This window comes from Phlebotomus papatasi, chromosome 3 (assembly GCF_024763615.1).
Source record: "Phlebotomus papatasi isolate M1 chromosome 3, Ppap_2.1, whole genome shotgun sequence".
NCBI lineage: Eukaryota > Metazoa > Arthropoda > Insecta > Diptera > Psychodidae > Phlebotomus > Phlebotomus papatasi.
The window spans coordinates 46,828,297-46,855,041 of NC_077224.1; the positions used below are offsets into that span (position 1 = coordinate 46,828,297).

General features: G+C 35.6%; 2 protein-coding genes across 2 annotated transcripts; one reads left to right on the forward strand and one right to left on the reverse strand.

Annotated features, from left to right (window-relative positions):
- Positions 1-1,525: 1,525 nt before the first annotated feature.
- On the forward strand, positions 1,526-20,864 carry LOC129806704 (zinc finger protein 91-like). Its single transcript, XM_055855475.1, has 8 exons — positions 1,526-1,873; positions 1,945-2,027; positions 2,101-3,133; positions 8,001-8,698; positions 12,742-12,904; positions 12,976-13,058; positions 13,128-14,436; positions 20,152-20,864. The coding sequence occupies exons 1-8, from the start codon at positions 1,732-1,734 to the stop codon at positions 20,862-20,864; spliced, it is 4,224 nt and encodes a 1,407-aa protein (XP_055711450.1). The 5' UTR covers positions 1,526-1,731.
- A 4,551-nt stretch (positions 20,865-25,415) lies between these two features.
- On the reverse strand, positions 25,416-26,745 carry LOC129808013 (GTP-binding protein 10 homolog). Its single transcript, XM_055857657.1, has 3 exons — positions 26,660-26,745; positions 26,078-26,600; positions 25,416-26,018 (listed from the first exon to the last, which is right to left on the reverse strand). The coding sequence occupies exons 1-3, from the start codon at positions 26,699-26,701 to the stop codon at positions 25,441-25,443; spliced, it is 1,143 nt and encodes a 380-aa protein (XP_055713632.1). The 5' UTR covers positions 26,702-26,745; the 3' UTR covers positions 25,416-25,440.

Here is a 26,745-nt window from a genome sequence, read left to right on the forward strand (position 1 = left end):
TTGTTTTAAAGGTTATTAAATAAAATTTGGTGTAAAAACATGAAAAATTGGTGTCTTTAATTTTTTGAGCAGCACTGTAATTTATAACTTTGAAGTGCCAAATGAAATCCTATTTTATTTCTAGAATGGGGCCCTAGTTATTAAATGGTGCTTCGAAATCGGTAAAACTTGATTCTGTGATTCATGTTCAAGTAGTCTTCAGTGATTTTTACACAAAATAAATCAATTTTTAAATTAAAGTTTTAACGTAATCAAAATATACCAATAAACTCCCTGATAGTCAATTCCCGGACGGATTTTCTGCAAGAAAAGGGTCTCATTTGTTCAGTGGATCGTCAATAAATGTTAGAAAAGTGACTAAATTATTCCCAAGTTTCAACGATTTTCAAAAATACTTCTAGATATCTACATAGTAAAAAACGTGTAAAATTTTACTACTATAATAGTGCAAAATCGACCATTTTAGTTGTTTAATTTGAAAATGTTTAAGAAATGCATAATAATTTGGTAATTTATTGTCACGTGATTGAAAATTACCACTATTTTGGTTGAAAAATTTTCAACAACGTTGTTTAATTTGAAAATGTGCAAAATTTTAACACTATAATTGTGTGAAATCGGATAAATTAATTATTTAATTGCGATCTGTGTAAAATTTCTCACTATTATAGTCATAAAAGATTTTCAACAATATTTTGTAATTTAAAACTGTTGAAAAATTCTAAAAATTACCACTATTACAGTATGAATATAGTTTTTCACATTATTATGGTGTGAAAAAATACACAAATTTATGGTATTTTTTGTCACATGATCAAAAATTAACACTATTATAGTTTGATCATAATATTTCACACTTTTATAGTGTGAAGCCTTGTGTATTTTAACCAAAGTTGTTAAATTTTTAAAGAAAAGTTGTGTAAAAATTGTTGAATTTCCAATTAAGACTTATACTTCAGTCGAGATGCTTTTCATTGGGCAAAAGTCATATAGAGCAGAGGCGTGCAAGAACCGTTGAAACCAAATAAACGTCAAATGAAATATGTATGTCAATGGTCAAAACGCTACTAACAAACTTTATTTTGACATAAATTCGGTTTCAACGGTTTTTTGCACACGCACACCTCTGAATAGAGCATCAAATATTTATATGCATAATAAGTTATATCGTAAAGATACAAGCATCAAATGTAATTATTTCGCATTGTAGATCTTCTGGAGTTTTCTCGGTTTTCAGTAAAACTTCTACAGTTTTCTTTGGTTTAATTCTTTTTGAGTTTTGTAATTAATTTTAACGATGTGGATTTATAAAAAGAAATCCAGACTTCGCGAAGATTTTTTTCTTAATTTCTCAGATTTCTAAATTACCAAAAAAAATTATAAATTTATTTATAAGGCTTTTTATGTTTTCGAAACATTTCCCAAGCAATAGCCATTAGATTTTCATTATGAGTTACCCCTTGGTTGCGGCGAAATGAACGCCACGGGTGGCGCAAAAGCTCGATAGACCATATGCAGCATAAGCTTCAACAAGGAGCCTTTGGAAGTGACAGAAGGTAAACAAGAAAAATTGTTTTTAATTTTTTTTATCAATTTCTTGGAAAATATAGCTTCTTTGGGCTCGTTTTTATTATTCAGTTCTCTTCTGTATAAAATGTAGAAGATTTTCATTGTGTTTAATAAATCAGAAGTGCAGATTTTGTGGTGTAAAACGTGAAGAATTGTGTAGAAATGGATCGAGATTTTCGAGAGGGAATTGGTCAGGATGTTGTGAGTGATGAGGAGCAATTCAGTCAAGATTGGGTTGAATATCAGGAAGATGCACAGCTAAACGACAAGAATGACTCCTTTAGACAGCATTGTCACTATTGCAGTGAGTATAATTTATACATTTTCTGCGATGCGGTACTTCTAAAGATTGACTTTGGTTTTGGTCTCTCTCAGATGAGAAATTCATCTCTGTGGAGAAGCGCTTCCTGCACGAGAGATCATGCAAAATTGGTCCAATTGAGAGATTCACATGCAAGGTGATTAGCTTTTGATGGGAGAAAAATAATTAAGGATTTCCAGAAGAATTCACAGGGAAAGTCTCTTTGGCAGGTCTGCAGGATCAACTTTCGGTTTGAGCAGGGCCTTTGGCGGCATGATTGGCGACACCAGGAGCCCGGTGGTTTCATCTGCGGCATTTGTGATAGGAAATTCACCTCTCCAGCTGATCGGATTCTGCACAAAAATGCCGAACATCGAGCGTTCAGATGCCAGATTTGCGAGGCAAAATTCAGGATGCAATCCGACTACGTAGGGCACATTGTGAAGGTCCATAGTGAGTGCAAGTGTTGGATTTTGCAGAAGGGCATGAAGGAGGAGTCTGGTGATGTCCAGTTGATGTGTGACACTTGTGGAAGCAATATGGGAAGTCTCATGGGGAAGCTGGAGCAACTTGGGGAGAAAAATGGAATTTCAGTAAGTCATCCAATGCAAGTGGTAGAGACAATGGAAGATCCCTGGACGGCAAGTGCAGAGCCAGATGAACAGACATTAAACGGAGGAATTGGCCGAAGACGTTCTCCCAAAAAGAGAAGAAAACGTTCATCTCCTGAAAAGATTTTGATTCAAAGTGTTGAAGATTTTCCCGATCTTGATGATGATGTTCCCCTATCCATGCTCAAATCTCAAGTGGACACGGCAAAAAAAGACAGTCCTCGAGAGTCCAGAAGATCATCAAATCCCATCAAATCGGAATACAATACAGATAATTCCAATGATGCTGATTTCTTCGATCTAAATGACTCCATTTTCGGCGAATCCAATTCCGAGAGCAAAAATGACCAAGAATCCAGTGCAGACAATCAAGAAGTTTTTCCATCCAGTCGAAATGATCCTCAAACTTGCAGATTGCCAGAGTACCGCTGTAAACTCTGTCCCAAGATTTATTGCTTCGAAAAGAGGTACTTGGTGCATCTCAAGACAGAACACGGGATTGAGAGGCAGGAAAGGGATGACAATGAGAAATTGAGCAAGAAGGATCAGCTCAAAAATGCCTTCCTCCTCGGATACCGAAGGCACGGATGCAAATTTTGCAGAAGAAGATTCAACAGCAAAGAAGCCCTTGCAAAGCACGAAAAATGCCATGGTAAGTCAATTTTGCAGCAGTGGCGTAGTCAAATTTTCTTTATCATTCTCATCGGAATTTTGATTAAAAAAAACTTTTTAGGGTAAATTAAGCTAATTCAAAACCTGCTGCAAATGGAATTTTTTCGCTACTCCAAATGGAAACGTCATTGTTTTCATGATAAATACAGTACTAAATTATTATATTTATATATTTTCTATACCACAGTTTCATTATTTAGTTAATTTTGCTCCAAAAAAGCGAGAATCCATTCATATTCACAAATTTTAATGTGTTAATTTCTCAGAAGAATTAAAAGTGCACATTTTCACCATTGAATTTTTTATGGAAAAGACCAGGAATAAGAACAAATCCTGCACTCAAAAGCAACTCAACAAGGTTTTGGAAACCTTTCGTCACGGTTTCACTTACACAGTTTGTCTCCAATTAGAAACTTTCCCTTGTCTCCATTTGGATTAATATGTTTCCAATTGAAGCATTTTGCACTCGCGTATTTTTCTTGTATTTAAGAAGTTTTCAAATTATATTTAAAGAATTTTCAGTAAACAGTAACATTCTAGAAGAGTAAAGAAGCAAATTTATGTAATTCTCTTCAGAAAAAATATGAACTTAATGTGTTGAATCTTCTGTCAAAGTTAAAGCGTCTGGAAATGGTTTTGAATTAGGACATTTACCCTATTTTATTTTTGCTAAAACTAAAAGAATAATTTCTCTGCAAAAATAGAAAATTATCAATTTTATTTTTCAACGTAATTTGACTTTTTAACCCTTTATAAATGTAAAAAAAAATAAAAACGTATTTTCCTTAAGGGGTAATTCATTTCGCGGAATTCCATCCAATCTGGGCAGGCAAACCGGGTGACCCAGAGAACTCGTGGAATCCATAAGTTTTTTTTTAACGAATCCACGGCACATAGTCTTTCACGGAACTCGGGAAACCCATACAATTTTTTAGGATACTTGTGGAACCTACACGTGAGAGAAATCCGAAAAAGTTAAAGTAACATTCCGGAAATGTTTATTTTACCCTGCAGTATTGATCCGAAATCGGTGTAAATATTATGCTTTTTAGGTATATTGGGGGTTAAAGTTACCCTTTTCAATGTTAATTTTACCCTTAAAAAGGTGTAAAATTAATATTAAAAATTTTGATATATTTTTACACCTAAAAAGTGTTAAAGTTATGAGGAAAAAAAGTTAATCGCACCCTCTTTTTTCTCAGTGTATACAATTTTTAACGGAACCCAGTCTTTAGGGAACCCCGGGAACCCAGAGAGCTACCGGGAAACCTCGGAAGCACTGAACAAAATTTTCAAAGAATCCAAAAAACTCATACAACTTTTCAGGAAACTCGGGGAACTCATACAGTTTTTCTGAGAACCTTGAAAGCACCCGGTAAATTTTTCGGAGTAGCCGAAAATCTCATACAATTTTTCAGGGGTGTCGGGAAACCCATACAATCTTACAGTGAACTCGATGAACCCCTAAACTTTATTTTGGGGAAACTCGGTGAACCTATATAATTTTTACGGAACCTATAAGGATCTTCAGGAAATCCGGAGAGACCATGAAAAAATTCTAAGAAGGCTCGGGAGCACCGAAATTATTTTTCAGTGAACCTGGGGAACTCATATTTTTCCGGGAACTTGAGAAAGTCAGACAACTTTTCAAGAAACATAGGGAAACCGGGAAACCTATGCAAATTTTCAGGAAATTCGGTGAACCCGTACAATTCTTCAGGAAATCTAGGAAGCACCCAAACAATTTTTCTGGAAACCCGAGGAAATCATACATTTTTTTTTAGAAAAATCGGACAACCCATAAAATTTCCCAGGGAATATCGGAAGCACGGAGCACCCAAACGATTTTCCAGGAACTCAGTCATATAATTTTGCAGGAAACTCGGGAAACATATACATTTTTTACGAAACTGACACGAGTTTTCAGAAAACCTGGAGGGTCCATAAAATTTTCCAGGGAACCTCAGGAGTACCCAAACAATTTTTCAGGCAACCCGAAAAATACGTAGGGGAAACTGGGGTACCACCAAACACTTTTGAAAGATGCGATTTTGACTGAATTTTCTAAGAAAACTGTGAGTTTTAGAAAAATGTTGCTTACCCTATGTTATAGTCTTAGGTATAGGCTGCATATTAATGTATACAAGGATTACGTGAAGCACTTCAATTCTCCGTAAAAAGGAAAATTGTATCACCATGCATTTTTCGCTTTTTTCCAACCACCCGGGGTACCAATAAACACGTTCTGGGGCACCAAAAAACACCTGTTTTTCTCACCCATTGAAGTTATTTTGGGCATTCACCACAACTCTTAATTATAAAGAAGGTATTGAAAATGTAAGTAATTCTCAAAAAAGCACTGCAAAATTTAGAATGAGTGACCAAAATAACAAAAAACTAAACCACTGCACATCGAACATATTTTTCAATAGATTTTTCATCATTTTGACAACATTCGACTTCTGACTGGAAAGCAGCGCCACTAAAATCGTGGCAAACACTATACCTAAACTTCAAATTTTGCGCGCTCTTCTGAATATTTGTAATAAAATCGAGAAATCATTCGTCAATCCTTGATTAAAATCATTTAGAAATCATTAAGAATCATTTAATGCAAAATTGTGTTCTTGAAACTATATTTCTCCTGAGTCTTGAATGAAAATCCCATGAATGGAGATAAATTTCTGAAATCGAACAAAGAGGGAGATGAAGAGTAAAAAAGATAAGAGGAAAAATTTTGCCATTCAAGCTACGCTCGCGACATCTGCAATTGTGAGAAATTTGCCTGTTTGTTGGTGCCCCAAACTCTGTTTTGTGATGGATTTTATATTCTTTTAAAAAAATGTGAACATTAATTTCTTTAGTAGATACATAAATATTATCCCAAAACACGTAGGAAAGTACTGGTGTAGTGAAATTTGATGTAACTTATTTCAGTTTTATTTTCCAGGTAGATATATAAATGACTAAAATTATCAAAAACTCACAATTTTGCGAAAAAAGATTCTTATTTCAAAACTACTTGAACTATGTGGATCATTTTTTTCTCTGGACAAGCATCCCTATAGTATCTATGATTTCATGTAAGTCTCATTCTCTGAAATCTTATACCTATTTAAAAAATCGCAGTGTTTGGTGGTACCCCTGTTTGGTGGTGCCCCAGTTTCCCCTACTATTTTTTACGGAACTCGGGAAATTGATACAATTTTTCAGGAATTTTGGGAAACTTTCGGAAGAACTTTCGGGAAATTCGGGATTTTTTTTTAAATCGAGAGATCCACACAATAATTCAGGAAAATCAAGGAATCGATAAAATATTTCGGAGAATCTAGGGAACACCCAAATTATTTTTCAGGGAACATGGGGAACTCATACAATTTTTCCGGGAACTTGAGAAACCCATACAATCTTTAGCGAAACTCGAGGAACCCTTACCTATTTTTTTTTAATGAAAATCGGGGAACCTATACAAGTTTTCTAGGAACCCGGGGAAGTCGTACAATTTTTTCTGGAACTCGAGGAACTCTTAAAATTTTTTAGGGAACTTGTGGAACTCATACATTTTTTTTTCAGGGAATTCGGGAAACTGCATGGGGTAACTCATATCGTGAAACCTTTGCCAATTGTCCGAGAAACGCTTCGTAAAACCCGAGAAGCCCATGAATTGCATCGCGACACTCGAGAAAGCCAAAAAATGCATCGCAAAACCCGAGAAACCCAAAAATTGCATCGCGAAACCCGAGAAACGCAAAATTGCATCGTGAAATCCAAAAATTGTTTCGCGAAACCAAAAAAAACCGAAAATTGCATCGCGAAACCCGAGAAACTCAAAATATGCACCGCGAAACCCTAAAATTTATGAAATTCGAATAAACTCAAAAATTGCATCGCGCAATCCAAAAATTGTATAATTGTATTAAAAGAATTGTAAGCCCATCCCAGGGGCTCTCCGAGATCCCCATGGGTTCCCCAGGTCTCCCATGAGTTTCCAGGGTTCCCGTGGATTTCCTGGACACACTGGCTCGAGTTCTCCGAAATGAGTTACCTCTTGGCGAAACCCAAAAAACCCAAAAATTGCATCGCGAAACCAGAGAAACCCAACAATTGCATTGCGAAACTCCAGAAACCCAATTTTTGCATCGCGAAACTCGAAAAACCCCAAAAATTACACCGCGAAACACGAGAAACTCAAAAGTTGTATCGCAAAACCCAAAAATTGCCTTGTGAATCTCGACAAAACCAAATATTGCATCGCGAAACCCGAGAAACCCAATTTTTTCATTGCGAAACCCGATAAACTCAAAAATTGCACCGCGAAACTGCGTTGCACCACAGTTGTCGTTGATGGGGTTCTTTACAATTCTCTCTCTGTGAGTGGTAGAATTTCACAGGATGACATTGCAAAGCACTATCAGTCTGCGTTAGATGGGAGCTAGTAATATTATTTCTCTTTTTGCTTAATGCTTTTCTCTATTGCTCTTTTTCTCTTTTTATGTGAAAATCCCGTAGAATCATTCATAATAACGGGTTTTCAAGGTCAAAGGTTAAAAACGCTCTGGAGAGCGTATTTATCAGGCGAATGGGGTCATGTTTGGGCTTTTTGGAAAGGTCTTCGAATTTCCGACAAAAATAAATGGGTTCCAATCAGTTTTGAACCGGTTCCGTAAATCGGAATTTTCCGGTTTTGAACCGAAAACCGTAATTTATATTCTCTTTTTGGTATGTTATAGACTTTTTCTGGGATTTCTGTCCTCACAAAAATTTGTAATATTTTAATGTGTTTTTTTTAATATTATTTTTTAAATTTTAATATTTTTTGAAAAAAAGATTACCATCTTTTATTCAAGGTCCCGATGGTAAGTTGAAAATCAAATGCACCCTCTGCAGTGAATTGTTTGAGGATGAATCCCAGGTGAAGGATCACAAGAAGGACGTCCATAAGGATGAGGTCACATGCAGCTACTGCCATAAGACGTATGCCGGAGAGCGCAATCTGCAGATGCATATTGAATTGCGTCATACAAAAACGAAAATCCTGAAGAAAATGTCCTATCTCTGTGGGAAATGTGGGAAGAATTTCACGTCCAAGACTGCCTTGCTTGACCATGAGAGATCAGACTGTGGGAAATCGCCCATATATCAGTGCGATGTCTGCAAGAAATTTTACCATAGTGCTGGATCACTTAAGGGACACAAAACTCTCCATACAAAAGTTAAGCCATTTTTGTGCAAGTTTTGTGGGAAATCCTACAGAAATCCTGGTCAGTTGAGGGTGCATGAGAGGACACACACGGGTGAAAAGCCACACAAATGCACTTATTGTCCAAAGGCTTTTGGACACAGAGAAACTCTCCTGACGCATATTACAATGCACACGGGATTCAAGAGATTCATGTGTTCGGGATGTGGCAAGAGATTTGCCTGCATCTCCAATTTGCAGGTTCATCGAAAAGCTCATGCGGACACTTGCGGACTGGTTCCCAATTGTACAAAGGCAGTGGGACCCATGGATATTCATCTGATGCCTCAGGATGACGATCAGGACTAACAGTGCGTAATCTTTCCGGACTTTCTCTCTTAATTTGTATTCCAACTCAATGTAGCAGAGAATAGATGTTTAGATAAGACGATATGATATTTCTTTTATTTCTATTGCCTACAACGTTATTAATGAGGAAAATTGGATGGGAAATGCATAAAAGTGTCTGAAAATCTTTAAAGTCGATTATCTCGGAAACTATAAGAGATAGAGGCATCAAACTTTACACCCATTTAGTGCCTCTTTCAGGCTTGATATGTGCAAAATTTCACTTGAAAATGAAAAAAATTGGATGAGAAATGCATAAAAGTCGATTATCTCCAAGGGGGAGATATTAGACGAAAAATCGTGTACACTCCCAGCACTTCCTAAATTTGTATGGGAAACGTCAAAGACTTCCACACTTCCGGAAGTGCCATAGGTGATTTCCAGCACTTCTTGCACTTCTAGGCACTTCCAAGCACTTCCGGCGTTTGAATTTAAAAGTAACGACTAAAATCTAATTTGAATTTTCTTCAACGAACGGTTAAATTATTATTTTTCGCTTTTTTGGATATCGTAATTGCATTTTAATTAAACTGAAAATAAAGCTCTATTTTAATAATTTCTCTTAGAAGGCTGAATTTTAAATAAATTTAGAAAAGTTATACATGAGGAATTGATCTGCAAGCGTCAGTGTTATAATAAATTTATTTATTTTTCACGTAGAACATATATTTAAAATAAAAATATTAGTATTCAGAAGAAAATATGAATCAAGAAATTCTCATAGAAACAAACAGTGTATATCATTACTTAACAATTTTTTAATTAAACAAAACTGAGACGTCTATTTTCTAAATCTCCTTATACTTTATTCAAAGCTTTTTCTTCACCATTTGCAAAATTTTAAATTATATTTATTACTAGTTTGTCAGTTCTGACATTCCAATGAGACTTAATTGGTGAAAGAAATAAATCTAATAATTGCATTACAATATTCGTTTCTTTAATATACTATTAGTGTTTCAAAAAAATTTATTAAAATTCACAAACTAATAGTGATATTCGTCTAATTTTTTATTTTTACTAGGTACGTGTTCATAATTTAAACGCAGTAGAACAACTACCGGCACTATACGTACAATGTCATTCGCATTCATGGAAATCGTTATTGCTAATTTAAATGTCCAAATAACTTTTTTTTTAGATATCTAATTCTTAATATTGAAAAAAATTATTGCAAGAATTATCTTTAAAACGCTGTTTTCAATAATTAATTAGCAATTAACATAAATATCCAGAATTATTATTAAACAATAAAAAAGACTAGTCTGTGTATAATTTTTAACATATATACTCATGACATTGAACATATTTAATTTAGGTTGATTCAAGTTTTGCTATATCGTCGGTTCCGAAGACTATTGTAAGTCTACTTACAATAGTATAAAAAGATGGTATCATTGAATGCAGAAACCTTAGATCTATATCCCCACAAAATTTTATGTTGATTAAGATATTCCTGCAAAAGTTACAAGAAAAAAACTTAAAATCAGCGTGCCCAATTATTGAGTTTTTTTGCCCACAATTTTGCTATAATTAATTTAAAAGTAGTGTTAACTAGAAGATATTCAATGCGTAAGTATGATAAAATAGTTTCAAAAGCTGAAAGTATACTAATTGCAGTGAAATTAATGAATATTAATTTTAGCTGTCAAACTTCAAACCTCTTTCCTGTAAATTTTACATTTTGGACTTACAATAGTCTTCTTCGGAACCGACGATATGTTGTTATACTTTTAACGCTTTTAACAAAACGTTTTTAAAAGTATATTTAACGTTAATTCGAACAAGATAGAGTATAATGAAAAAATAAATTGGGGGTTACCTACCAATTAATGGTCAAAAGTTTTATACTGAAAAACTCACGGTTTTGGACTACAAATTAAGTTCTAAAAAATATCCAAAATTCTACCAAGAGTATGTACATTTTCTTTAAATTTTAATCTCTCTGTTTACATCATTGTCTAGAAAAAATTAAAAGAATTTAAAATATTCTATTTAAAAGAATGTGAAAATGACATTTTGTATAATCATAGTATATATGTCCTTAAAAGATGCGAAAATCCAGTTTATCACGCTTCTAAAAAATAGAGTTCGTTGTATGTTAAAAATATTATTTTTGTATACAAAAAATACATAAAAGTTTATATTAAAATATATATATATATATATATATATATCGCACATTGAATATTACAACGGTGGATCTTGGTTTTTGTCAATTTTGAAATATTGCTGTATTCTGATAGTAAATTTATTAAATATTCATTATATTTAATAATCTCAACAACTTTGTTAGAAATATTTTTCATAATTTTGAGTATTTGTCAAGCTTGCAGAACAAAAATAGTATAAAAGTGGCGTATAATCATTTCTCTGAGTGTTTTTAGTGTTATAATGGCGTTATCTGACGAATCATACGCCACTATTCCACTGACCATGAATCCTACGCCACTGTATCACTAAACGGCATTCATTTTTTGACATTTCGAGGAATAAACAGTGACAACAACCTACATAGTTCGCTCGTGCAATGCAGTGGATTGTTTTTTAGAAAGAAATTGCAAGATGGAAAAGGTTTACAGTGGACCACTGCCTCTAAAAGACACAAAGAAACGTGATCTTATTTCTTTGTGTGAGGGAAATCTTATTCCAAAAAAGCACCACACATTTTATCAAAATCTTGACTAAATTGTAAAAGTAAATAATCGAAACTTGACTTTTTTATATAAAAAATGTCAATTGTATATAGAGTACAAAGAGATCTGAAGAAATGAAATGGATTCATGGACAAATTAAAAGAAATATAAATAAAATACACAACTTTTCATTATTTATCTTTAATTTCAATGGGTCTATGATTTTGAAAATTAATTTATGGTCGAACAACAAAAGAAATATTGTTGAAATCCAATAAAAAATAATTCTATTAAAATTTAAATTACTAAACAAGAGGCGTATCTTAAAATCCTTGTCTGGATTTTTAGTATTACAGTGACGTATAATTTTGGCAATTTTGCCGCATAAGTGTAAAAGTGACGGATCATTTTTCAATTTTTTAAATAACTATATTTTTGGATAATAAAAGTCCAATATTTCGAGTTCCACATATGTGCTCTATCCAGTGGAATCATATACAAACAATCTTCAAAATTTGTAAATGAAAATAAGAAAATATTATGAAATTTAGTTTTTGAGGCCGTCTCCTGAAAATTGCTGAAATCTGACATCCGCCATTGTAATATTCAATGTTCGATATATATATATTGTCGAATTAAAACTCAAAACCAAAAGAACCATAATTTTTTTTCTGAAAGTAGTAGGCTAAATTAATATCCTGTAATTTAGTTTTAGTCATTCCCGATAGTTTTCAGTAGCTAAACCATCTCAAAGAATCGACTACTATTATACTGATTACACTCGAATATTTTCTAACTGAAAATCATAATTTGAAATTTAAATTTTTGCAAGGAATTCCATTAAGTTTCATCCATTGCAAGAGATGGCATTAGTTGAACGATATTTGAACATTTTTACGAGAATTTTTATGAGGAATTGACAATTGCGATCAAAAATGACATAAATTTAGTTTTCCAGGAAATGTTTTAATTGCGCTATATGTTTACCAGCACTTTTCCTACTGTATTTAAATGAAAAAAGCAAAAATCATTTTATTTTTGAGACTTCCACTTCCGCAGTACTTCCATCTCAGTGTACACCACTTCCAAGCTAATATCTCCCCCTTGATTATCTCGTTGCAGCCGATAAACAAAAAAAAGCTCAAGAGAGAGAGCTTTCATGCAGCATAAGCTGCAAGGAGGAGGCTTATGATGGCGAAAACGGGCGAAAAGTGACAGAAAGTAAACAAGAAAAAATATTTTGCTTATTTTTGCATTTTTTCGTGGCAAAATACCTTCCTGCAGTCCATTTTGTAATCCCAAATCCTTCGGTTAGTGCCGTAGAAGGAAGTGATTGTGTAAAAATTACCCGAAGTATTGCTTTAGTGGTGTGTAGAACGAGAAGAAAGTTGTGTAGGAATGGCTCGGGATTCTAAAGATGATGATGGTCAGGATATTGTCACCGATGAGGAGGACTGGGTTGAGTATCAGGAAGATGCACAGCTGGATGACAAAAATGAGACATTTAGGCAGCATTGTCACTACTGTGGTGAGTTTTATGGATGTATTTTTTTGAAGAGAAACTTTCTGGACGCTGATTTGCGTGTCTATGGCTTCCAGAGAGGGAGTTCTTTAGTGCCAAGAAGCGTCTTTTGCACGAGAGATCCTGCAAAGTAGGACCTATTGAGAGATTCACATGCCGGGTAATGAATTTAATTGGGGTAGGTCTTTGGGGAATTTTCGCTGAACATGGGAAAATCTCATTGTTCCAGGAATGTGGTCTCAATTTTAAGTTCAACCAGTGTTTATTGCGACATGTGAAGCGTCATGAGGCGCCCGGAGGATTCATCTGCTATTCATGTGGGGATAAATTTACTTCTGCGACTGCCAGGAGGGAACACAGAAATACCCAACATCGAGTGTATCGATGTCAAATCTGTCAGGAGAAGTTACTGACTCAGGAGGACTACGTGGGGCACATCATGAACAGCCACAGTGACTGCAAATGTGGAATAAAGAAGAAAAATGCTGCTGAGGGGAAGGAAAATGAAGGGAGCGCAAAGAAGAAGGCTGCAAAGCTGACCTGTGAAAAATGTGGAGTGAAATTCCCAAGTAAAAATGATCTGGACAATCATATTCACAGTCTGGCATGTGAGAAGCCCTACAAATGCAAGGATTGTGGGAAATCCTTTGCATTTCAAATGAGTCTCATGACACATGCCGCGCAACACGGTGGATCCCGGCAGAATGCATGTGAAAAATGTGGCCAGCAATTTACCAACTATGACAGCCTCATAAAGCACCGTCGAGCGAATCCATTCACTTGCGGCTTGCCCGAGATGGATATCCGGAAGAAGAATGCAAGGAATATTCCAGGAACTCTCGAAAAACTCGAGAGCAAAAGTGAAAAGTTGGAAGATACAGAAATTAAAGAACAAATCTTCAATGGAGGAATACCTCCAGCTTCAAATTCCCTGGAAAATCTCTCGCATGCAGTGAAGAAAGAACCATCTCCAGAAACAATACTACTCCCAAATGATGACGATGCCCTAGATCTCGATGATGATTTGCCCCTTTCTCAGATTAAGTCCAGAGTTTTTAAGAAGGAAGACACTCAATTTGTCTCCACGGAAACTGGCAGTGAGCAAAAGGATCCGAACGAAGGATCAGAGAGGCAACTGAGAAGGTCCAACACTGAAAGGAAGATGGTATACTCGGATTCTTCAGATGACGATGACTATTTGGATTTGAGTGGACCACCTCAGTCTCCGCCGCCGTTTTTCACTTCAGATTCCGATTCGGATTACCAGGAGAGAAAGAAGAAAGCTGCATCCGGGGAACCAGATGCAAGCAAATTGCCGGAATTCCGTTGCAATATGTGCCCTAAGGTCTACTGCTACCAACGCAAATTGGTAATACATTTGAGGTCTGAGCACGGGCTGGATTCGGATGATGATGAGTGGCCACTGGACTATCCCTCGAAGACCACTTACACGCCGAGAGATCGGAAATGGGAGTGTCAGTACTGCAAGAGAGTCTACGCCAATCAGTCTTCACTCTCGAGACACATTAAATGCCACGGTGAGTCTGATCTTTTCAATCATGAAAATATTAGGGGAGTATGGGGTATTTTTCAGGCAGCTTATTTTTTTTTAAGAAGTTTCTGAAGACCTAAAATATTTGGTTCTACAATTTTGTCGCAGACCATTTGCCTCTATTTCAAAAGAAAATGTGACTTTTGAGCAGGGGCGCTCACTTTACTGGTTTTATTCAAATAGAATTTAGTCACACTGTTTTGAGCAATTTTATAAAGCTTAATTTTGTGCAACTTATCAAAAAAGGGGTAGGGGAGACCGGGGATGTTTGGGACACTTTTTCATGTTTTGGCTTTGAGACAGTATTCCACAAAATCACGATAGTGTATTACAATTTTATGCGATCTATAGAATACTTATGGGTATTGACTTTATAAAAATTACTCGAGAGAACTTGAAAAACAAATTAGTTTTATTGGAGAAGATAAAACATTTAACTTGACGTTTTGTCCCAAACCTCCCCGATGTGGGACAGTATGGAACGCAAAAGGGGATGTTTGGGACGCGTTTTTTCTGGCATAATTTGAATTATTGGAACACGTTAATTAATTTTAAGTACTAGATTAAAATTTTTTATAATATAATAGAAATAAAAATGTTTAATCTTTTTTTTCATACTTAGAAATTAATATCAATTTAATTTGTACAGTAGAGTCATTTATTGTCAATCAATTATTTAAAGTATTTTCTTCTTACTTTCCATCTACCTTTCTTTGCTTTTTTTTTTATTCTAAGTATTGCAATCATGATCATCAAATTCCTCAGGCGAGTAGATGTTCTAGTAACTTTTAGTTTTGAACTTATTGACGGAATCCTGTTCCTGTTTGATTTTACGACAACTGCATGTTACCTGTTTTTCCTTATTTCTCTGAAAAAGCTCTCGTCTTGCCTTTTCTGGAGAATTTGTGTGAATTGTAGAGGATATTGCTCGAGAAATTTTCGAGAAAATAGTTTTTAACGGGATTGAGCAAAGGTTGAATATCCTCTGGAGAATAAATTATGATTCCCAAGACATTGATAATTTAATTGTCCCTGTAGACAAATGCTCAACTGGTAAAGTTTGCACAAGAGGGAGATTTCCAGTAGAAACTGGGCATTACTCTTCATTTTGACAATAAAAAATTGCACTCTACCTACAATCTTCTCGAAAATCAACGTCCCATTCATCCCCCTTCAGGTGTCCCAAACAGCCCCACGAGTAGTTTTGGTATTTAAAACCTTTAAGTAAAAAACAAGAGCGTATAATCTCTGAAACTTTATAAAAATATGTTCCTAGATTACACAGCTAGCTAATGAGATAAAAAAGTTTTGATTATATCGCTGATATAAAATACAAAGAGGAAAACTGAGACGTCAAAATATACAATTTTTATCAATTTTTAAGAAAGTGTTCATAGAATTAAAACAATAAAACTGAGGATATCAATTCTATTAGTCAAGATACATCTTAATATTGTTTACGATTGAGTAGTGGTTTAATACTATTTATTTCAAAAATTAACGAAAAAATCGCCTTGTCCCACACTACCCCTGTCCCAAACCTCCCCGGTCTCCCCTACTTAGCAAAAGTACTTTCGCAACATTTACCCAGGGTCGTAGCTAGAGTTTAATTTAAGGTGGGGCATCAGTAGTTAAAGGTAGGGCATTCATCAAAATTTTTGATTGATCTATTTTGGTTAGTCGATTTCCGTCCCACTTCACTTGAATGTAAGTGAATGAGGTAAAACAAACAAAAAAATCAAAAATAAAATATATTATTCTAATTCGTCGATACATCATATATATTTAAGTGATTACGTGGGTCAAAAATTACAAAAAGAAAAACAGATGTTGTTCTAATTTCTTTTCGACATAATAAAAAATATAATTAACAATTCAAGCTCTTATACATATAAAAGTACAATATTCAAACTATATTTCCTGAAATTTTCATTTAAAAATTTATCCTGTGGGACTTGATTTTTGGAGATATTTTCGAAAAAAAAAAACATACTTTTCGGTGGACAAAATTTATCGAAATTCGTTCATCTGGATACTAAAAACAAAATATTTCCTGTTACCTGATGAGTTAAACTAATATTTGAACGAAGGAATTTTCTAAAAATGAAATTTGAATTTTCTTATGCTGAAAAAAAATTGAGAAATTATTATATTTTTGCAGTCTTCTTGATCCATGTAACCAGTTAACTATCTTGAAAATGCGCACATGAGAAAAGGAAATATATTTTTATTTAAGAAATGTAAGAATCTTTACGCTCATTTTGGTCAGAACAATTGAAAAACATTATTTCATTTAATTAATCATCAAATAATTGCAATTGCAACTCATTAATAACAATGCCAGATTGATGGATAAATATTCTATTTTATTTTTAAAGGTAGGAAATATTTAAATTTTTCACAAAATTATCGTTTGACTTTCCATACGATTTTAACCAATTGCATTAAGCACTTCAATTGATCACTTGCCGCTTACAGGCCATTTAATAGGAGATTAATTTCTTCTCTACTATTTCATACTACGAACATTTCACTTAGAACATTATCTTAGTTTCTGGTTTTTAAGGTAGGGCATCGGAAGTTTTAATGTAGGGTATTGCCCCTCAATGCCCCCCCCCCCAGCGCTACAGCGCTACAGCCCTGCATTTACCGTTTACCGGTTCTCAACGGGGTATGAATTCTGAGATCGTGAGTTTTTCACGTGAGAAATTCACGGCTCTGAGGTCACCTTTAGTAAGCATTTTGTCAATCTTTCGTAAAAACTTTCATGTGAATTCTTAGATGGTGTAAGTGTTTCACGTGACACTTTTTGTGAAAGCTTCAAACGCTTACAGGAAGCCTACCCCCTGGCAAGTGGCCTTCAACGTGGAAGCCAATTTCTTACATTCACATACAAATGCGTATGGGAATTTTTCTGCACTCGTGACCGTTACACAATAAATGTCACAATTGAGGTGTGCCTTGTACACAGGACTCTGTGCCTTATAAAGATGGATAAATATTCTATATTTCCATCTAAAAAGTTTTTCGTAACTCGAAGTGTAAGCTAAGTTTGGAAGCAATTTATGAGTTGGCTTCAAACAACTCTATATAAAAAAAAAACGTTTAGGCAGGGGCTAGCAGGAAGCGATCTAAAAACCGTGAGTTTCTCACGTGAAAAACTCACGCATCTTAGAATTCATACCCTGATTTGAACCGATTCATGAATCACTCAAAAGATCCCTCAAAATATTTCCAATAAAATAGACTTTCGAGCGAAAATTACTTATCGGTTCATAACCGGTTCATTACCGGTTTAGAACCGTTTTGGACTGATTTATAAATCAGTCAAAAGAGTGCCCAGAATACCTCTCAGGAGAAATAAAAGTGAATTTCTGATAGTTATCGGTTATGAATCGGTTCTTTACCGGTTCAGAACCGATTGAAATCGGTATAGTTGTATTAGAAATTTCAAGACCTTTCCAAGGAAATAACGAAATTGAGTGACTCATCATCTGAAAAATTTATTATATTCTCTTTCTAAGTGCATTAAAATCTCAGAATCGCTCTCTATGTGGAGTTCGAGCAGTAAAAGAGATGGCAAAGTGTCTCAGCTTTGCGGAATGCTCGAATTCATGAGATAGAGCTCTCTACGAATTATCGTTTCTCATAATTTTTGTCTGTATATCGCGGTTTATTACCAATTAAATTGATTCGAAATTCAGAAAACTATTCTGAGCTAGAAAATTTGTTAAGAAGTGTGCATGTTGGATTTTGGATTATTTCAATAATCCAAATTTAAGCAAATCTGCTAGAAAACGAACCCTCCAATGTGGTTAAACTAAAAAAAAAAAAAAAACATGGTTTTAGATGGGATGGAAAGAAACGAGGTGAAAATTGGAAAAATGTCGTCCGAGATAATATCCTTGAAGGGTTATTGAATACCGGAAGTCAATAATTCTTACCGCTTGACCCCTAGGTCCCCTAGGTCGGAAACAAATATAAAGTTGAGTAAAAACACAAGAAAATTGCATTAATGAATTACAGATCCCTGACCTATTAAGGCCGATACAGTCGGATTGGAAATTTCAAGACCTTTTCAAAAAATCCAAATTTAAGCAAATCTGTTGAAAAATAAGCCCTCTAAAGTGAGAAGTGACTGAACTTTGACTTTTAATAATTCAAAATGGCGATTTTTCCGGTGAAAGGTGTTGAAGGACGAAATGTACGCCTAGGGTACCTCTAAAACCGGAGACAGCTAAAATCCCGAAAAGTCAAAATCCCGAAAAGCCAAAATTTGGAATACCAACGTACTGAACCCCAAAAATTTCATCATTTCGTAATTTTAGATACCAAGTTCTGAATGGTATACGATGGGTGTTCGGCTTATAACATTTTAGGTCTTTGGAATTACGATTTTCGGGTATTTCGTTTTATGGAAATTGGGATATTGGGGAGATTGGTTTATTCCGGAATCTGGTTTTTCTGAATTTTGGTATTCGGGATTTTGATCAATTTGTTAGCACTATCCCAAACGGTGAAGCCCCCCGTTGGTATTTGAATTGACATCGTAGATGTCTCTCGAATCGGAGCGGCGCCGATTTCTCCTTAGACCGTTCCTAGTGTTAGCCTGTGAATTACCCCTTCAGAAAGGGTATCGTAATGAGGATTAGTATTGAAAGTCAGTTCATGTTGTATCGTCTTTAGGAATAGATCGTTGGGAGGAACGCTGGGGGATCCTGAAGAAAACTCTGGCGGCCAAGACGCTTAACTTAAGACGCAATTAACTAAAGAAGGGCTCCGCTCTTACAGATTCCCTGACGGATCTAACGCATTCGAGATTATGGCCCTTCGAAATTTTGACTATTTGTGATTTTGTCAAACTTAGGACTTTGGATTTTAGAATTTCGATCATTCCGGATTTTGGCTATACGAGTTTTTGGCTGTTCGGGAGTCGATACATTCAGTATTTTGACCCATTGTTTATTTCCGACTTTGGCCTTTCAGGATTTTGTCTTTAGGGATTTCGGAATTTCACTATTCTGTATTTTAATCCATTCGGAATTTGGGCTTTCGTAATATTGACCAGGACCTATTCCAAGGATATCGTTATATCCTCAAGAACTAATAGTTCCGTTTGGCTTGAGTCTCACGAATAGGGGATCAGGGCAGATTATATTATCCATTAAATTAAATTTTTCATTGTCTAAACTTTGTGAAAAAACGTGTTTGAATCAGGGGAGAGGGAAGTTTTATAATACTCAACTGTCTAGTTTTACCCCAGTTTCCCCTATCTACAAAAAAGTCTAGTAAAAAAATGGGACCAGGGACACAACATTCTTCTTTCTTTCCCATTCTTACAATTTTTTACGCAGTAAGGAACTTTTAATTAAATTTCTCTATTGAATCATTGTTTTCTTTTTTTGTTTAATTATTTTGTAATAATAATGCCATAGTCTATTATTCATGAGTGGAATTGTTCAGGCGATAGGCCCCTTTTGCTATGAGTGTCTCAATTGAGCAAAGTATTTAAAAGGGGCGTGACCAAAAATTTTTCAATGGGCGGGGCCTACTCAAGAAGTCAAAGATTACCTTCTTTAATAAACCAGTAATGGATTCCAGTACAATCTGTATTCGAGTATTTTAGAAAATTGTATCAACCCCTTTTAAGATGTAAATTCGTCGATTTTTTGTATTTCTTTAAAATAAATAATTGTTGTAGGTCCAAATGGCGAACTTCTGACCAAGTGCAGAGTGTGCAAGTTGTTCTTTGAGAATGATGAGAAGTTGAAGGAGCACAGGCAGGAAGTGCATAAAGAGAAGATTACATGCAATATTTGCAACAAATCCTATTCAGGAGAGCACAATCTGAAAACCCATATGGCTCTGCGACATTCATCATCCAATTCCAGGCCGAAGTGCACGTATTTGTGTGGCAAATGCGCCAAGAGTTTCACCTCGAAGACTGCTCTGTTGGATCACGAGAGATCAGACTGTGGGAAATCACCAATCTATCAGTGTGATATTTGTCAGAAATTCTACCACAGTGCAGGATCTCTCAAGGGTCACAAGACACTCCATACAAAAGTCCGGCCGTACTTGTGCAAATACTGTGGGAAACCCTATCGGACTCCTGGTCAGATGAGGGATCATGAGAGAGTGCATACAGGCGAGAAGCCTCATCAGTGCACCTATTGTCCGAAGAGATTCAGCCACCGGGGAAGTCTCCTTACGCATTTGTCGCTGCACACAGGATTCAAGAGATTCATGTGTTCAGGATGTGGCCAGAGGTTCACGTGCATTTCCAATTTGCAGGCACATCGGAAGAGTCATGCTGATACTTGTGGGCTGGTTCCAAATTGTACTAAAGCCATGGGACGCATGGAAGCTTACATGATTCCCCAAAAGGCGGAGGATGTGGAGCAGCAGGAGTAACTGTCCTCCTCTCGCAATTCATCTTATTTCCCATTCATATAGAATTCCATAAATGTTTCGTGTAGCCTGAAAACATTGTTTGATTTTTCTACAGGGCGTCCCTGGGTTTGGATCGGTCCAAGAATCAAGTGATAAGCCTAAATCACTTTGTGGTAAGTAAGATTCTTATCGTGAATTTTTCCTATAGAGCAACTCACATACTTTGATTAATTGCCCAAGAAGAAGAGGAAGTGCCTCAGGGCCTCAGGATTGAAAACTCATAAAGTTTTTACGAAATAAAAAAACTCAAAAAAGTGCAACTCATATTGAGAAACCCTTGTCTTTGAGAAACGGTACACGAAATCCGAGAAACCCAATTTTTGCATGGTTTCTTGAGAAATCAGAAATCCTTGTCAGAAAAATTTGTCGAAAAAAATGTTCACGTAAAAAAATAAAACCAGTGATAAGCGCATGAAAGCTTATGGTACCTGAGATTCTTTTTAGGCTGTCTCGGAAGTGCTTGCTATTCGGGGAATGCGTAAAAAATTGTTTGTGAGTTGATTTTTGGGCGTAAGGAATCACATCGAGCAAAGTAATCCTACCGGTCTTGATAGGCAAAATTAGTCACCTGAATAGGGAATTCCGGAAGTCGTTAGGAAACAATGACTTGACCGATTTGACCAATGGCTCCTTTTAGAAAATTTGAGGTATTAACTCTTTCGCGTCCGACTTTTATTCAGCAGATGAATTCATGTAAAATTGAGTTTTTCCTAATGCTTTATGATCAAATATAATAGTTCAGAGAGGAAAAAAAATTTCCATTGCGTGAAAACTCGGAAAAACTCTGGGTCATATATGACCCTATTGTCCTCAAGGGAAGTGTACATACCATTTTCAAAATCTATATCACGGGCTTTTTAAGAGTTTTTTTTTGCTTGAAGTTACTAATTTGGCCAAAACCATGACAAACTGGATTGTCTTGATGAACACTGTACTCCTGGTGTTCAAGGAATCTTCCTGGTAATCCCTTGAACAGTCACTGTCACAATATTTTGAGTGGTATTTGGCAAAAAAAACTTATCCACATATTTATTCACACACAATACAATTGCACAATATGAAACGCTTGCAGAATACTTTAAAATATTGCAAAATTTGTTATAATTCATCAGATATAAGATGAAATGTCCAGGAGCAAGATGTCCCACCTGCATTTCACAAAGAAAAACAGTGTCCCAACTACATTTCGCTATAGGTTTGGGACGAAAACACTGTTACCCTTGGGGACAATAGGGTCATATATGACCCGGAAAATTCTACACGCTTTTCTGGAAAATTGAGAGTAATTTATTATATCAAAATAAGCAATATACAATTCTTGGATATTCTATTTTGTGTTTCTAAAGAACTTTCTGCTGAAAAAATAAATGAATATTAAAAAATTTTGAAAAAGAAAAGTCATTTCACAAAGTTCGAAATTAGTGATTTTTGATCTCAAATATTTTCTTTTCCTGAATATCTGGAGTCTTGAGAAAATTAACCAAGAATCTTACATCCTTCTATTATGATGTCGTGCACAAAACGATAGATTTCAATTAATGTAAATACTAAAAAAAATTGTTTATTCCCCGGGTCATATATGACCCTAATGACGCGAAAGAGTTAAGACTAACAATAGTGGGTCAATTTCATTAAAAATATTTTGAAAAAAAGGAGTTGTCCGAAGCTTCAATCGTCCGAAGGTAGCGCGCTTTCTCCTATATCGCGTCGCGTGATTTGTTTTGAATTAAAGACAGATAGGCAGAGAGTGTGTACTTATTTTTTTCTTACAAATATTCAATTTAAATTATTAATCTTCATTTCCATATTGTTCATTGTTTTTGGATATTTGGAAATGTATGCGAACGTTTCGTTAAGAAATGTTACAATTTTGCTGAAAATTTCAAGAGAAACAAAGCAGTTAAGAAAGACAAATGCTCACATTACCAAAAAAATTGTATGGACATATTTGTCGTAGCTCATCACAAATGGAATCGAAAACAAATCGAAGTGCATAGCAAGGCAATTCAAGCCTGGGTGGAGACATACAATTTTCTGTCCCTATTTGGGTTAAATTTATGGGTTCGAAATCATTGGTTATGATTGTCGCCCTTCTGTTCACAAACACAAAAATGTCTTGGGATTACATGCTAAGCCAACAGAAGTCTGTTTAATCACTGAGGTATTTAATTCTTTGGAAAAAACATTGCATAGTTTTCGAAGTATTTGACATCGAAATTTTGAACACCGAAAAGCGAAAACACTAAAAAAAATTCAAATACTTGCAGTTAGAACCGGAGCTATGGCCATTTGAAAAATTCAATTTTTGACCCGTTATAGCAATGGTCGAGTGGGTCCGAAGGTCTTGTTTTTTTTATTTGAAAGGTCTTAAACCCAGTATGGGAATTCTGTAAGAGTATGATAATGTCATATGACAAATTTTCGTGGTAAATTATCCAGTAGAACAACATTGAAGCCCAGTGAGCATTTAATGACCATTGTAAGCAGCTCTATACACTAGATCCCGGCATTATGCACATTTTCGGGACCGAAAAAACGCGCGAAATGGCATTATGCATCGAGAAAATTTGCATACCCACAGGGGCTTTCTTTTGAATAAATCTGACGTAGAACAAAATTCACGCGGAGTAAAAGTAGTTGAAACAGAAAGATTCAACTATTTAATAGAAATGCATTAACAAACAGTATTTTTTGGCCAGAGTTCTGCAATAAATGGTTAAAATATTAAAAAAAAAATACCTTAATAAAATAAATGAAAGTTTTATTCTGAAAAAGTAGCAAAATGTTTTCAAATTTCTCGCGTCGCTACATAGTATACATTTAGGCGTATTTCAAAAATGGTTTCATAAATTGACTCCCAATGGTAGGCAAACTTGCATAATTGTATGTGCATAATTCCGTCAGGTGCATAATCCCGAAGGACTTAATGTCGGGACTGAGTGTAAAGCTTTCAGTAACTGATATGAATCGGATTTTTAATTAGATCTTCCGAATTTACCACTTAAAAAATTTCAAATTTGTCATATGACATTGATATTTGATCTTTGCCGAAAACCGCTTGTCGATATTTTTCTACAGAGGCGGTTATACTACGGACGGACGGCCGTCTACGAAAATCGATTTTTAGCGCATAATGATATTCGTGATTTATGAGTGTCAAAACGTGTACATCCAAAATTTCAGCCCGATCTGACGATGTCAGTAGGTCAATTCTGAACATCTTTTTGGCAAGAAAAAGATATATCTTTATACACGTAAACAGAATTTGTTTGACTGTATATGTGAAAATTCAGCGCCAACACCATCAGCGCCACACGTAGTTAACGAAATGTACTTTTGCCTGTCACTGTATTCACACATACATTTACATTTTTAACACTTCGTAGAACCCTAACTAAAAGTGTCACGGAAGGACCAAGTGGCAGCCGCTGCCACTTATCGAATTTTACATAATATTTTGATATTTTTAATTACATTTTAACATTCAGAGCTTTAGTCAGTTCTTTTCTGGTGTCTGAACCAGAAATTTCATTTCTTTGGGTACTGTATCTAAAGATTTTTAACCATTCGATGTTTTCATCTTTATCAGTATTATGGAGTCAGGGAAAGTGGTGTACCTTTTAATACGGCAGCCTTTGAATTTTTAATTTTTCTCTTATTTTTCAAAGGAAAAATTCTACTTTATGAACAATAGTTAATACTATTAACTATTTTCTATTAACTTCGCTTAACAAAATGGATTTTTAGCTTTAGGAAATAAGAGAAAAATTGAAGCATTCTGATTTTGACGCATTTAAAGGTATGTCACTTTTCCCTATATTTCATCTCAATAATTAGCAAAAACACTTTCAAACTGTTCTTTTAGGGCTTTTATACACTAACAATCAAGAAAATTACATCTGCAGAACGTCAAACTCCCATATAAAATGCATATGGCAGCAACTGCCACTTGGTCCTTCCGAGTGCAGTTTTTTGTTTTTGCAATATATTTACATTAATATTTAATTTTCATTAAAAATTTTATGACGAAAAAATAGCTAGATAAATTCTGCACGCATTCAATCAGGCGTCCAGGCGAAATGATATATTCTTCACTATAAAAAATAACATTGAAAACTAAATTGGCAGCGGCTGCCACTAGGGTCCTTCCAAGTGTTAACGAAAATTATCTTACATCATACCAAAAAGATATTCAGAATTGACCTACAGATTTCACCTAAGAATTTCAGCTGAAAACGACAAATGGGAGCATTAAATTTGCTGAAAACCATAAACCGATATCTCTTACCGTTTGGCTTCAGTACAAAAGATAGTAGACCCAGTTGACCGATCAGTGCGTTATTTGTTTATTGTTATTTTCGTGGTCAAGATCTAGGGGGATCCCAATTGATGCTCCTTATCTACTCGAAGGCCATTCTGATGAAGTTATTTTTCGAGTCGATTACAATAGCTGTGATAATATAAATTTTACCGTAAATTAGTCAGGGATAATTTAAAAAAAAGGCCAGGATATTCTAAAAGAAATTTACATTTATTTTTATACGACTTTAGGTCCGAATTCGCGATTTTTTCTCGCCAAAATCTCTACATCTGGCTCTTTGAGATTCTCTTCAGCTGCTTCATCGAGTACTTCCCGGATTGCTGAAGTGACTTTCTCAATTCCAATTCTTTCCCGAGCAGAAATCGGAAGGATTCTCTCGAATTCAATCAGTTTTTCTGGACGAATCTCTTCAGGGCATCCTTCCAAACCCTGTTCCAGTCGATGCAATTGCGACTTGATCCTATCGAATTCCCGGGTAGCTCCATCGAGGTCAGTTTTATTGACCAGAAGGATGGAGGGTTTGTCCAGGAGTGTAGAGTCATATAGTTCTAGTTCTCGATTCAGGGCATACACATTCTCCAAGCAATTGCGTCTCATGTGTTGGGGACTGAGTTGGAAGCCGAAGATGTCCACAATGAGGATTAGAATACGTGTCCTTTCCACATGTTTGAGGAATTTGTGGCCCATTCCGATGTTTGCATGCGCTCCCTCAATTAGCCCTGGAAGATCTGCCACAGAGATCTGTCTGAAGTCTGTGTAATCGACAATTCCCAGCTGTGGCTTAATCGTAGTGACTGAAAATTCCCAGAAAAGCTAGTAGGAATTAAAAGGAGGCTGGGAACAAAGTACTTACAAGGATATGATGCAATTTTGGGGCTGGCTTTTGAGATGGCTTTGAGGAATGTGCTCTTTCCGGCATTGGGGAATCCCACTAGACCAGCATCAGCAATCAACTTGAGATCCAGCGTGAGAGTTCGTGATTGTCCAGGTTGACCTATGAAGGAATTCCCCGAACAGCCTCCAGGGCCTCCTCCAGCTGCCTTGAAAGTTTTTCCGTCCTCATTGAGCTCTCCAATTGTTTTTCCTGAGTCGTCTATCACTGTGATACCCACGGGTACAGTTACCTGTTCATCTTTGCCTCTCCTGCCCAGAAGACGTATTTTTGAACTGTCTTCTCCGGGAGCTGCCTTTATGCGTTTTGTTGAGTAATCTTTGGAGACTCTTTTGAGACTACATCCTTCCTTGGCCACAAAGTAGACACATCCTCCTTGGCCACCAACTCCACCAATCTTGGGGAATCCACTGCCTCCATGACCTCCAGTAACAGTCAATCTAAGACTGTCCAGAAAGTGCGAGCGTAAGTGTTTTCTCACGGACTGTTAAAGAAAAGGTTCTTCAGAGATTCTTCTGTCGATTTTATGAATTATTGTCCTACCTTCCCAACGGGAAATAGTAATTTTCTCGTGAGGAAAACCATTTAAAATACTCAGCATAACCTTAAAAATGCAGAAGAATAACAAC

Bases quoted from the DNA above. Each gene is read 5' to 3' on its own strand.
- LOC129806704 (XM_055855475.1), top strand. From the start codon at position 1,732: ATGGATCGAGATTTTCGAGAGGGAATTGGTCAGGATGTTGTGAGTGAT. The intron at 8,699-12,741 runs TAACAGTGCGTA...GTATTGCTTTAG, and splicing joins CTCAGGATGACGATCAGGAC to TGGTGTGTAGAACGAGAAGA. The intron at 13,059-13,127 runs GTAATGAATTTA...TCATTGTTCCAG, and splicing joins TTGAGAGATTCACATGCCGG to GAATGTGGTCTCAATTTTAA.
- LOC129808013 (XM_055857657.1), bottom strand. From the start codon at position 26,701: ATGGTTTTCCTCACGAGAAAATTACTATTTCCCGTTGGGAAG. The intron at 26,601-26,659 runs GTAGGACAATAA...TTTCTTTAACAG, and splicing joins TACTATTTCCCGTTGGGAAG to TCCGTGAGAAAACACTTACG. The intron at 26,019-26,077 runs GTAAGTACTTTG...GGGAATTTTCAG, and splicing joins CAAAATTGCATCATATCCTT to TCACTACGATTAAGCCACAG.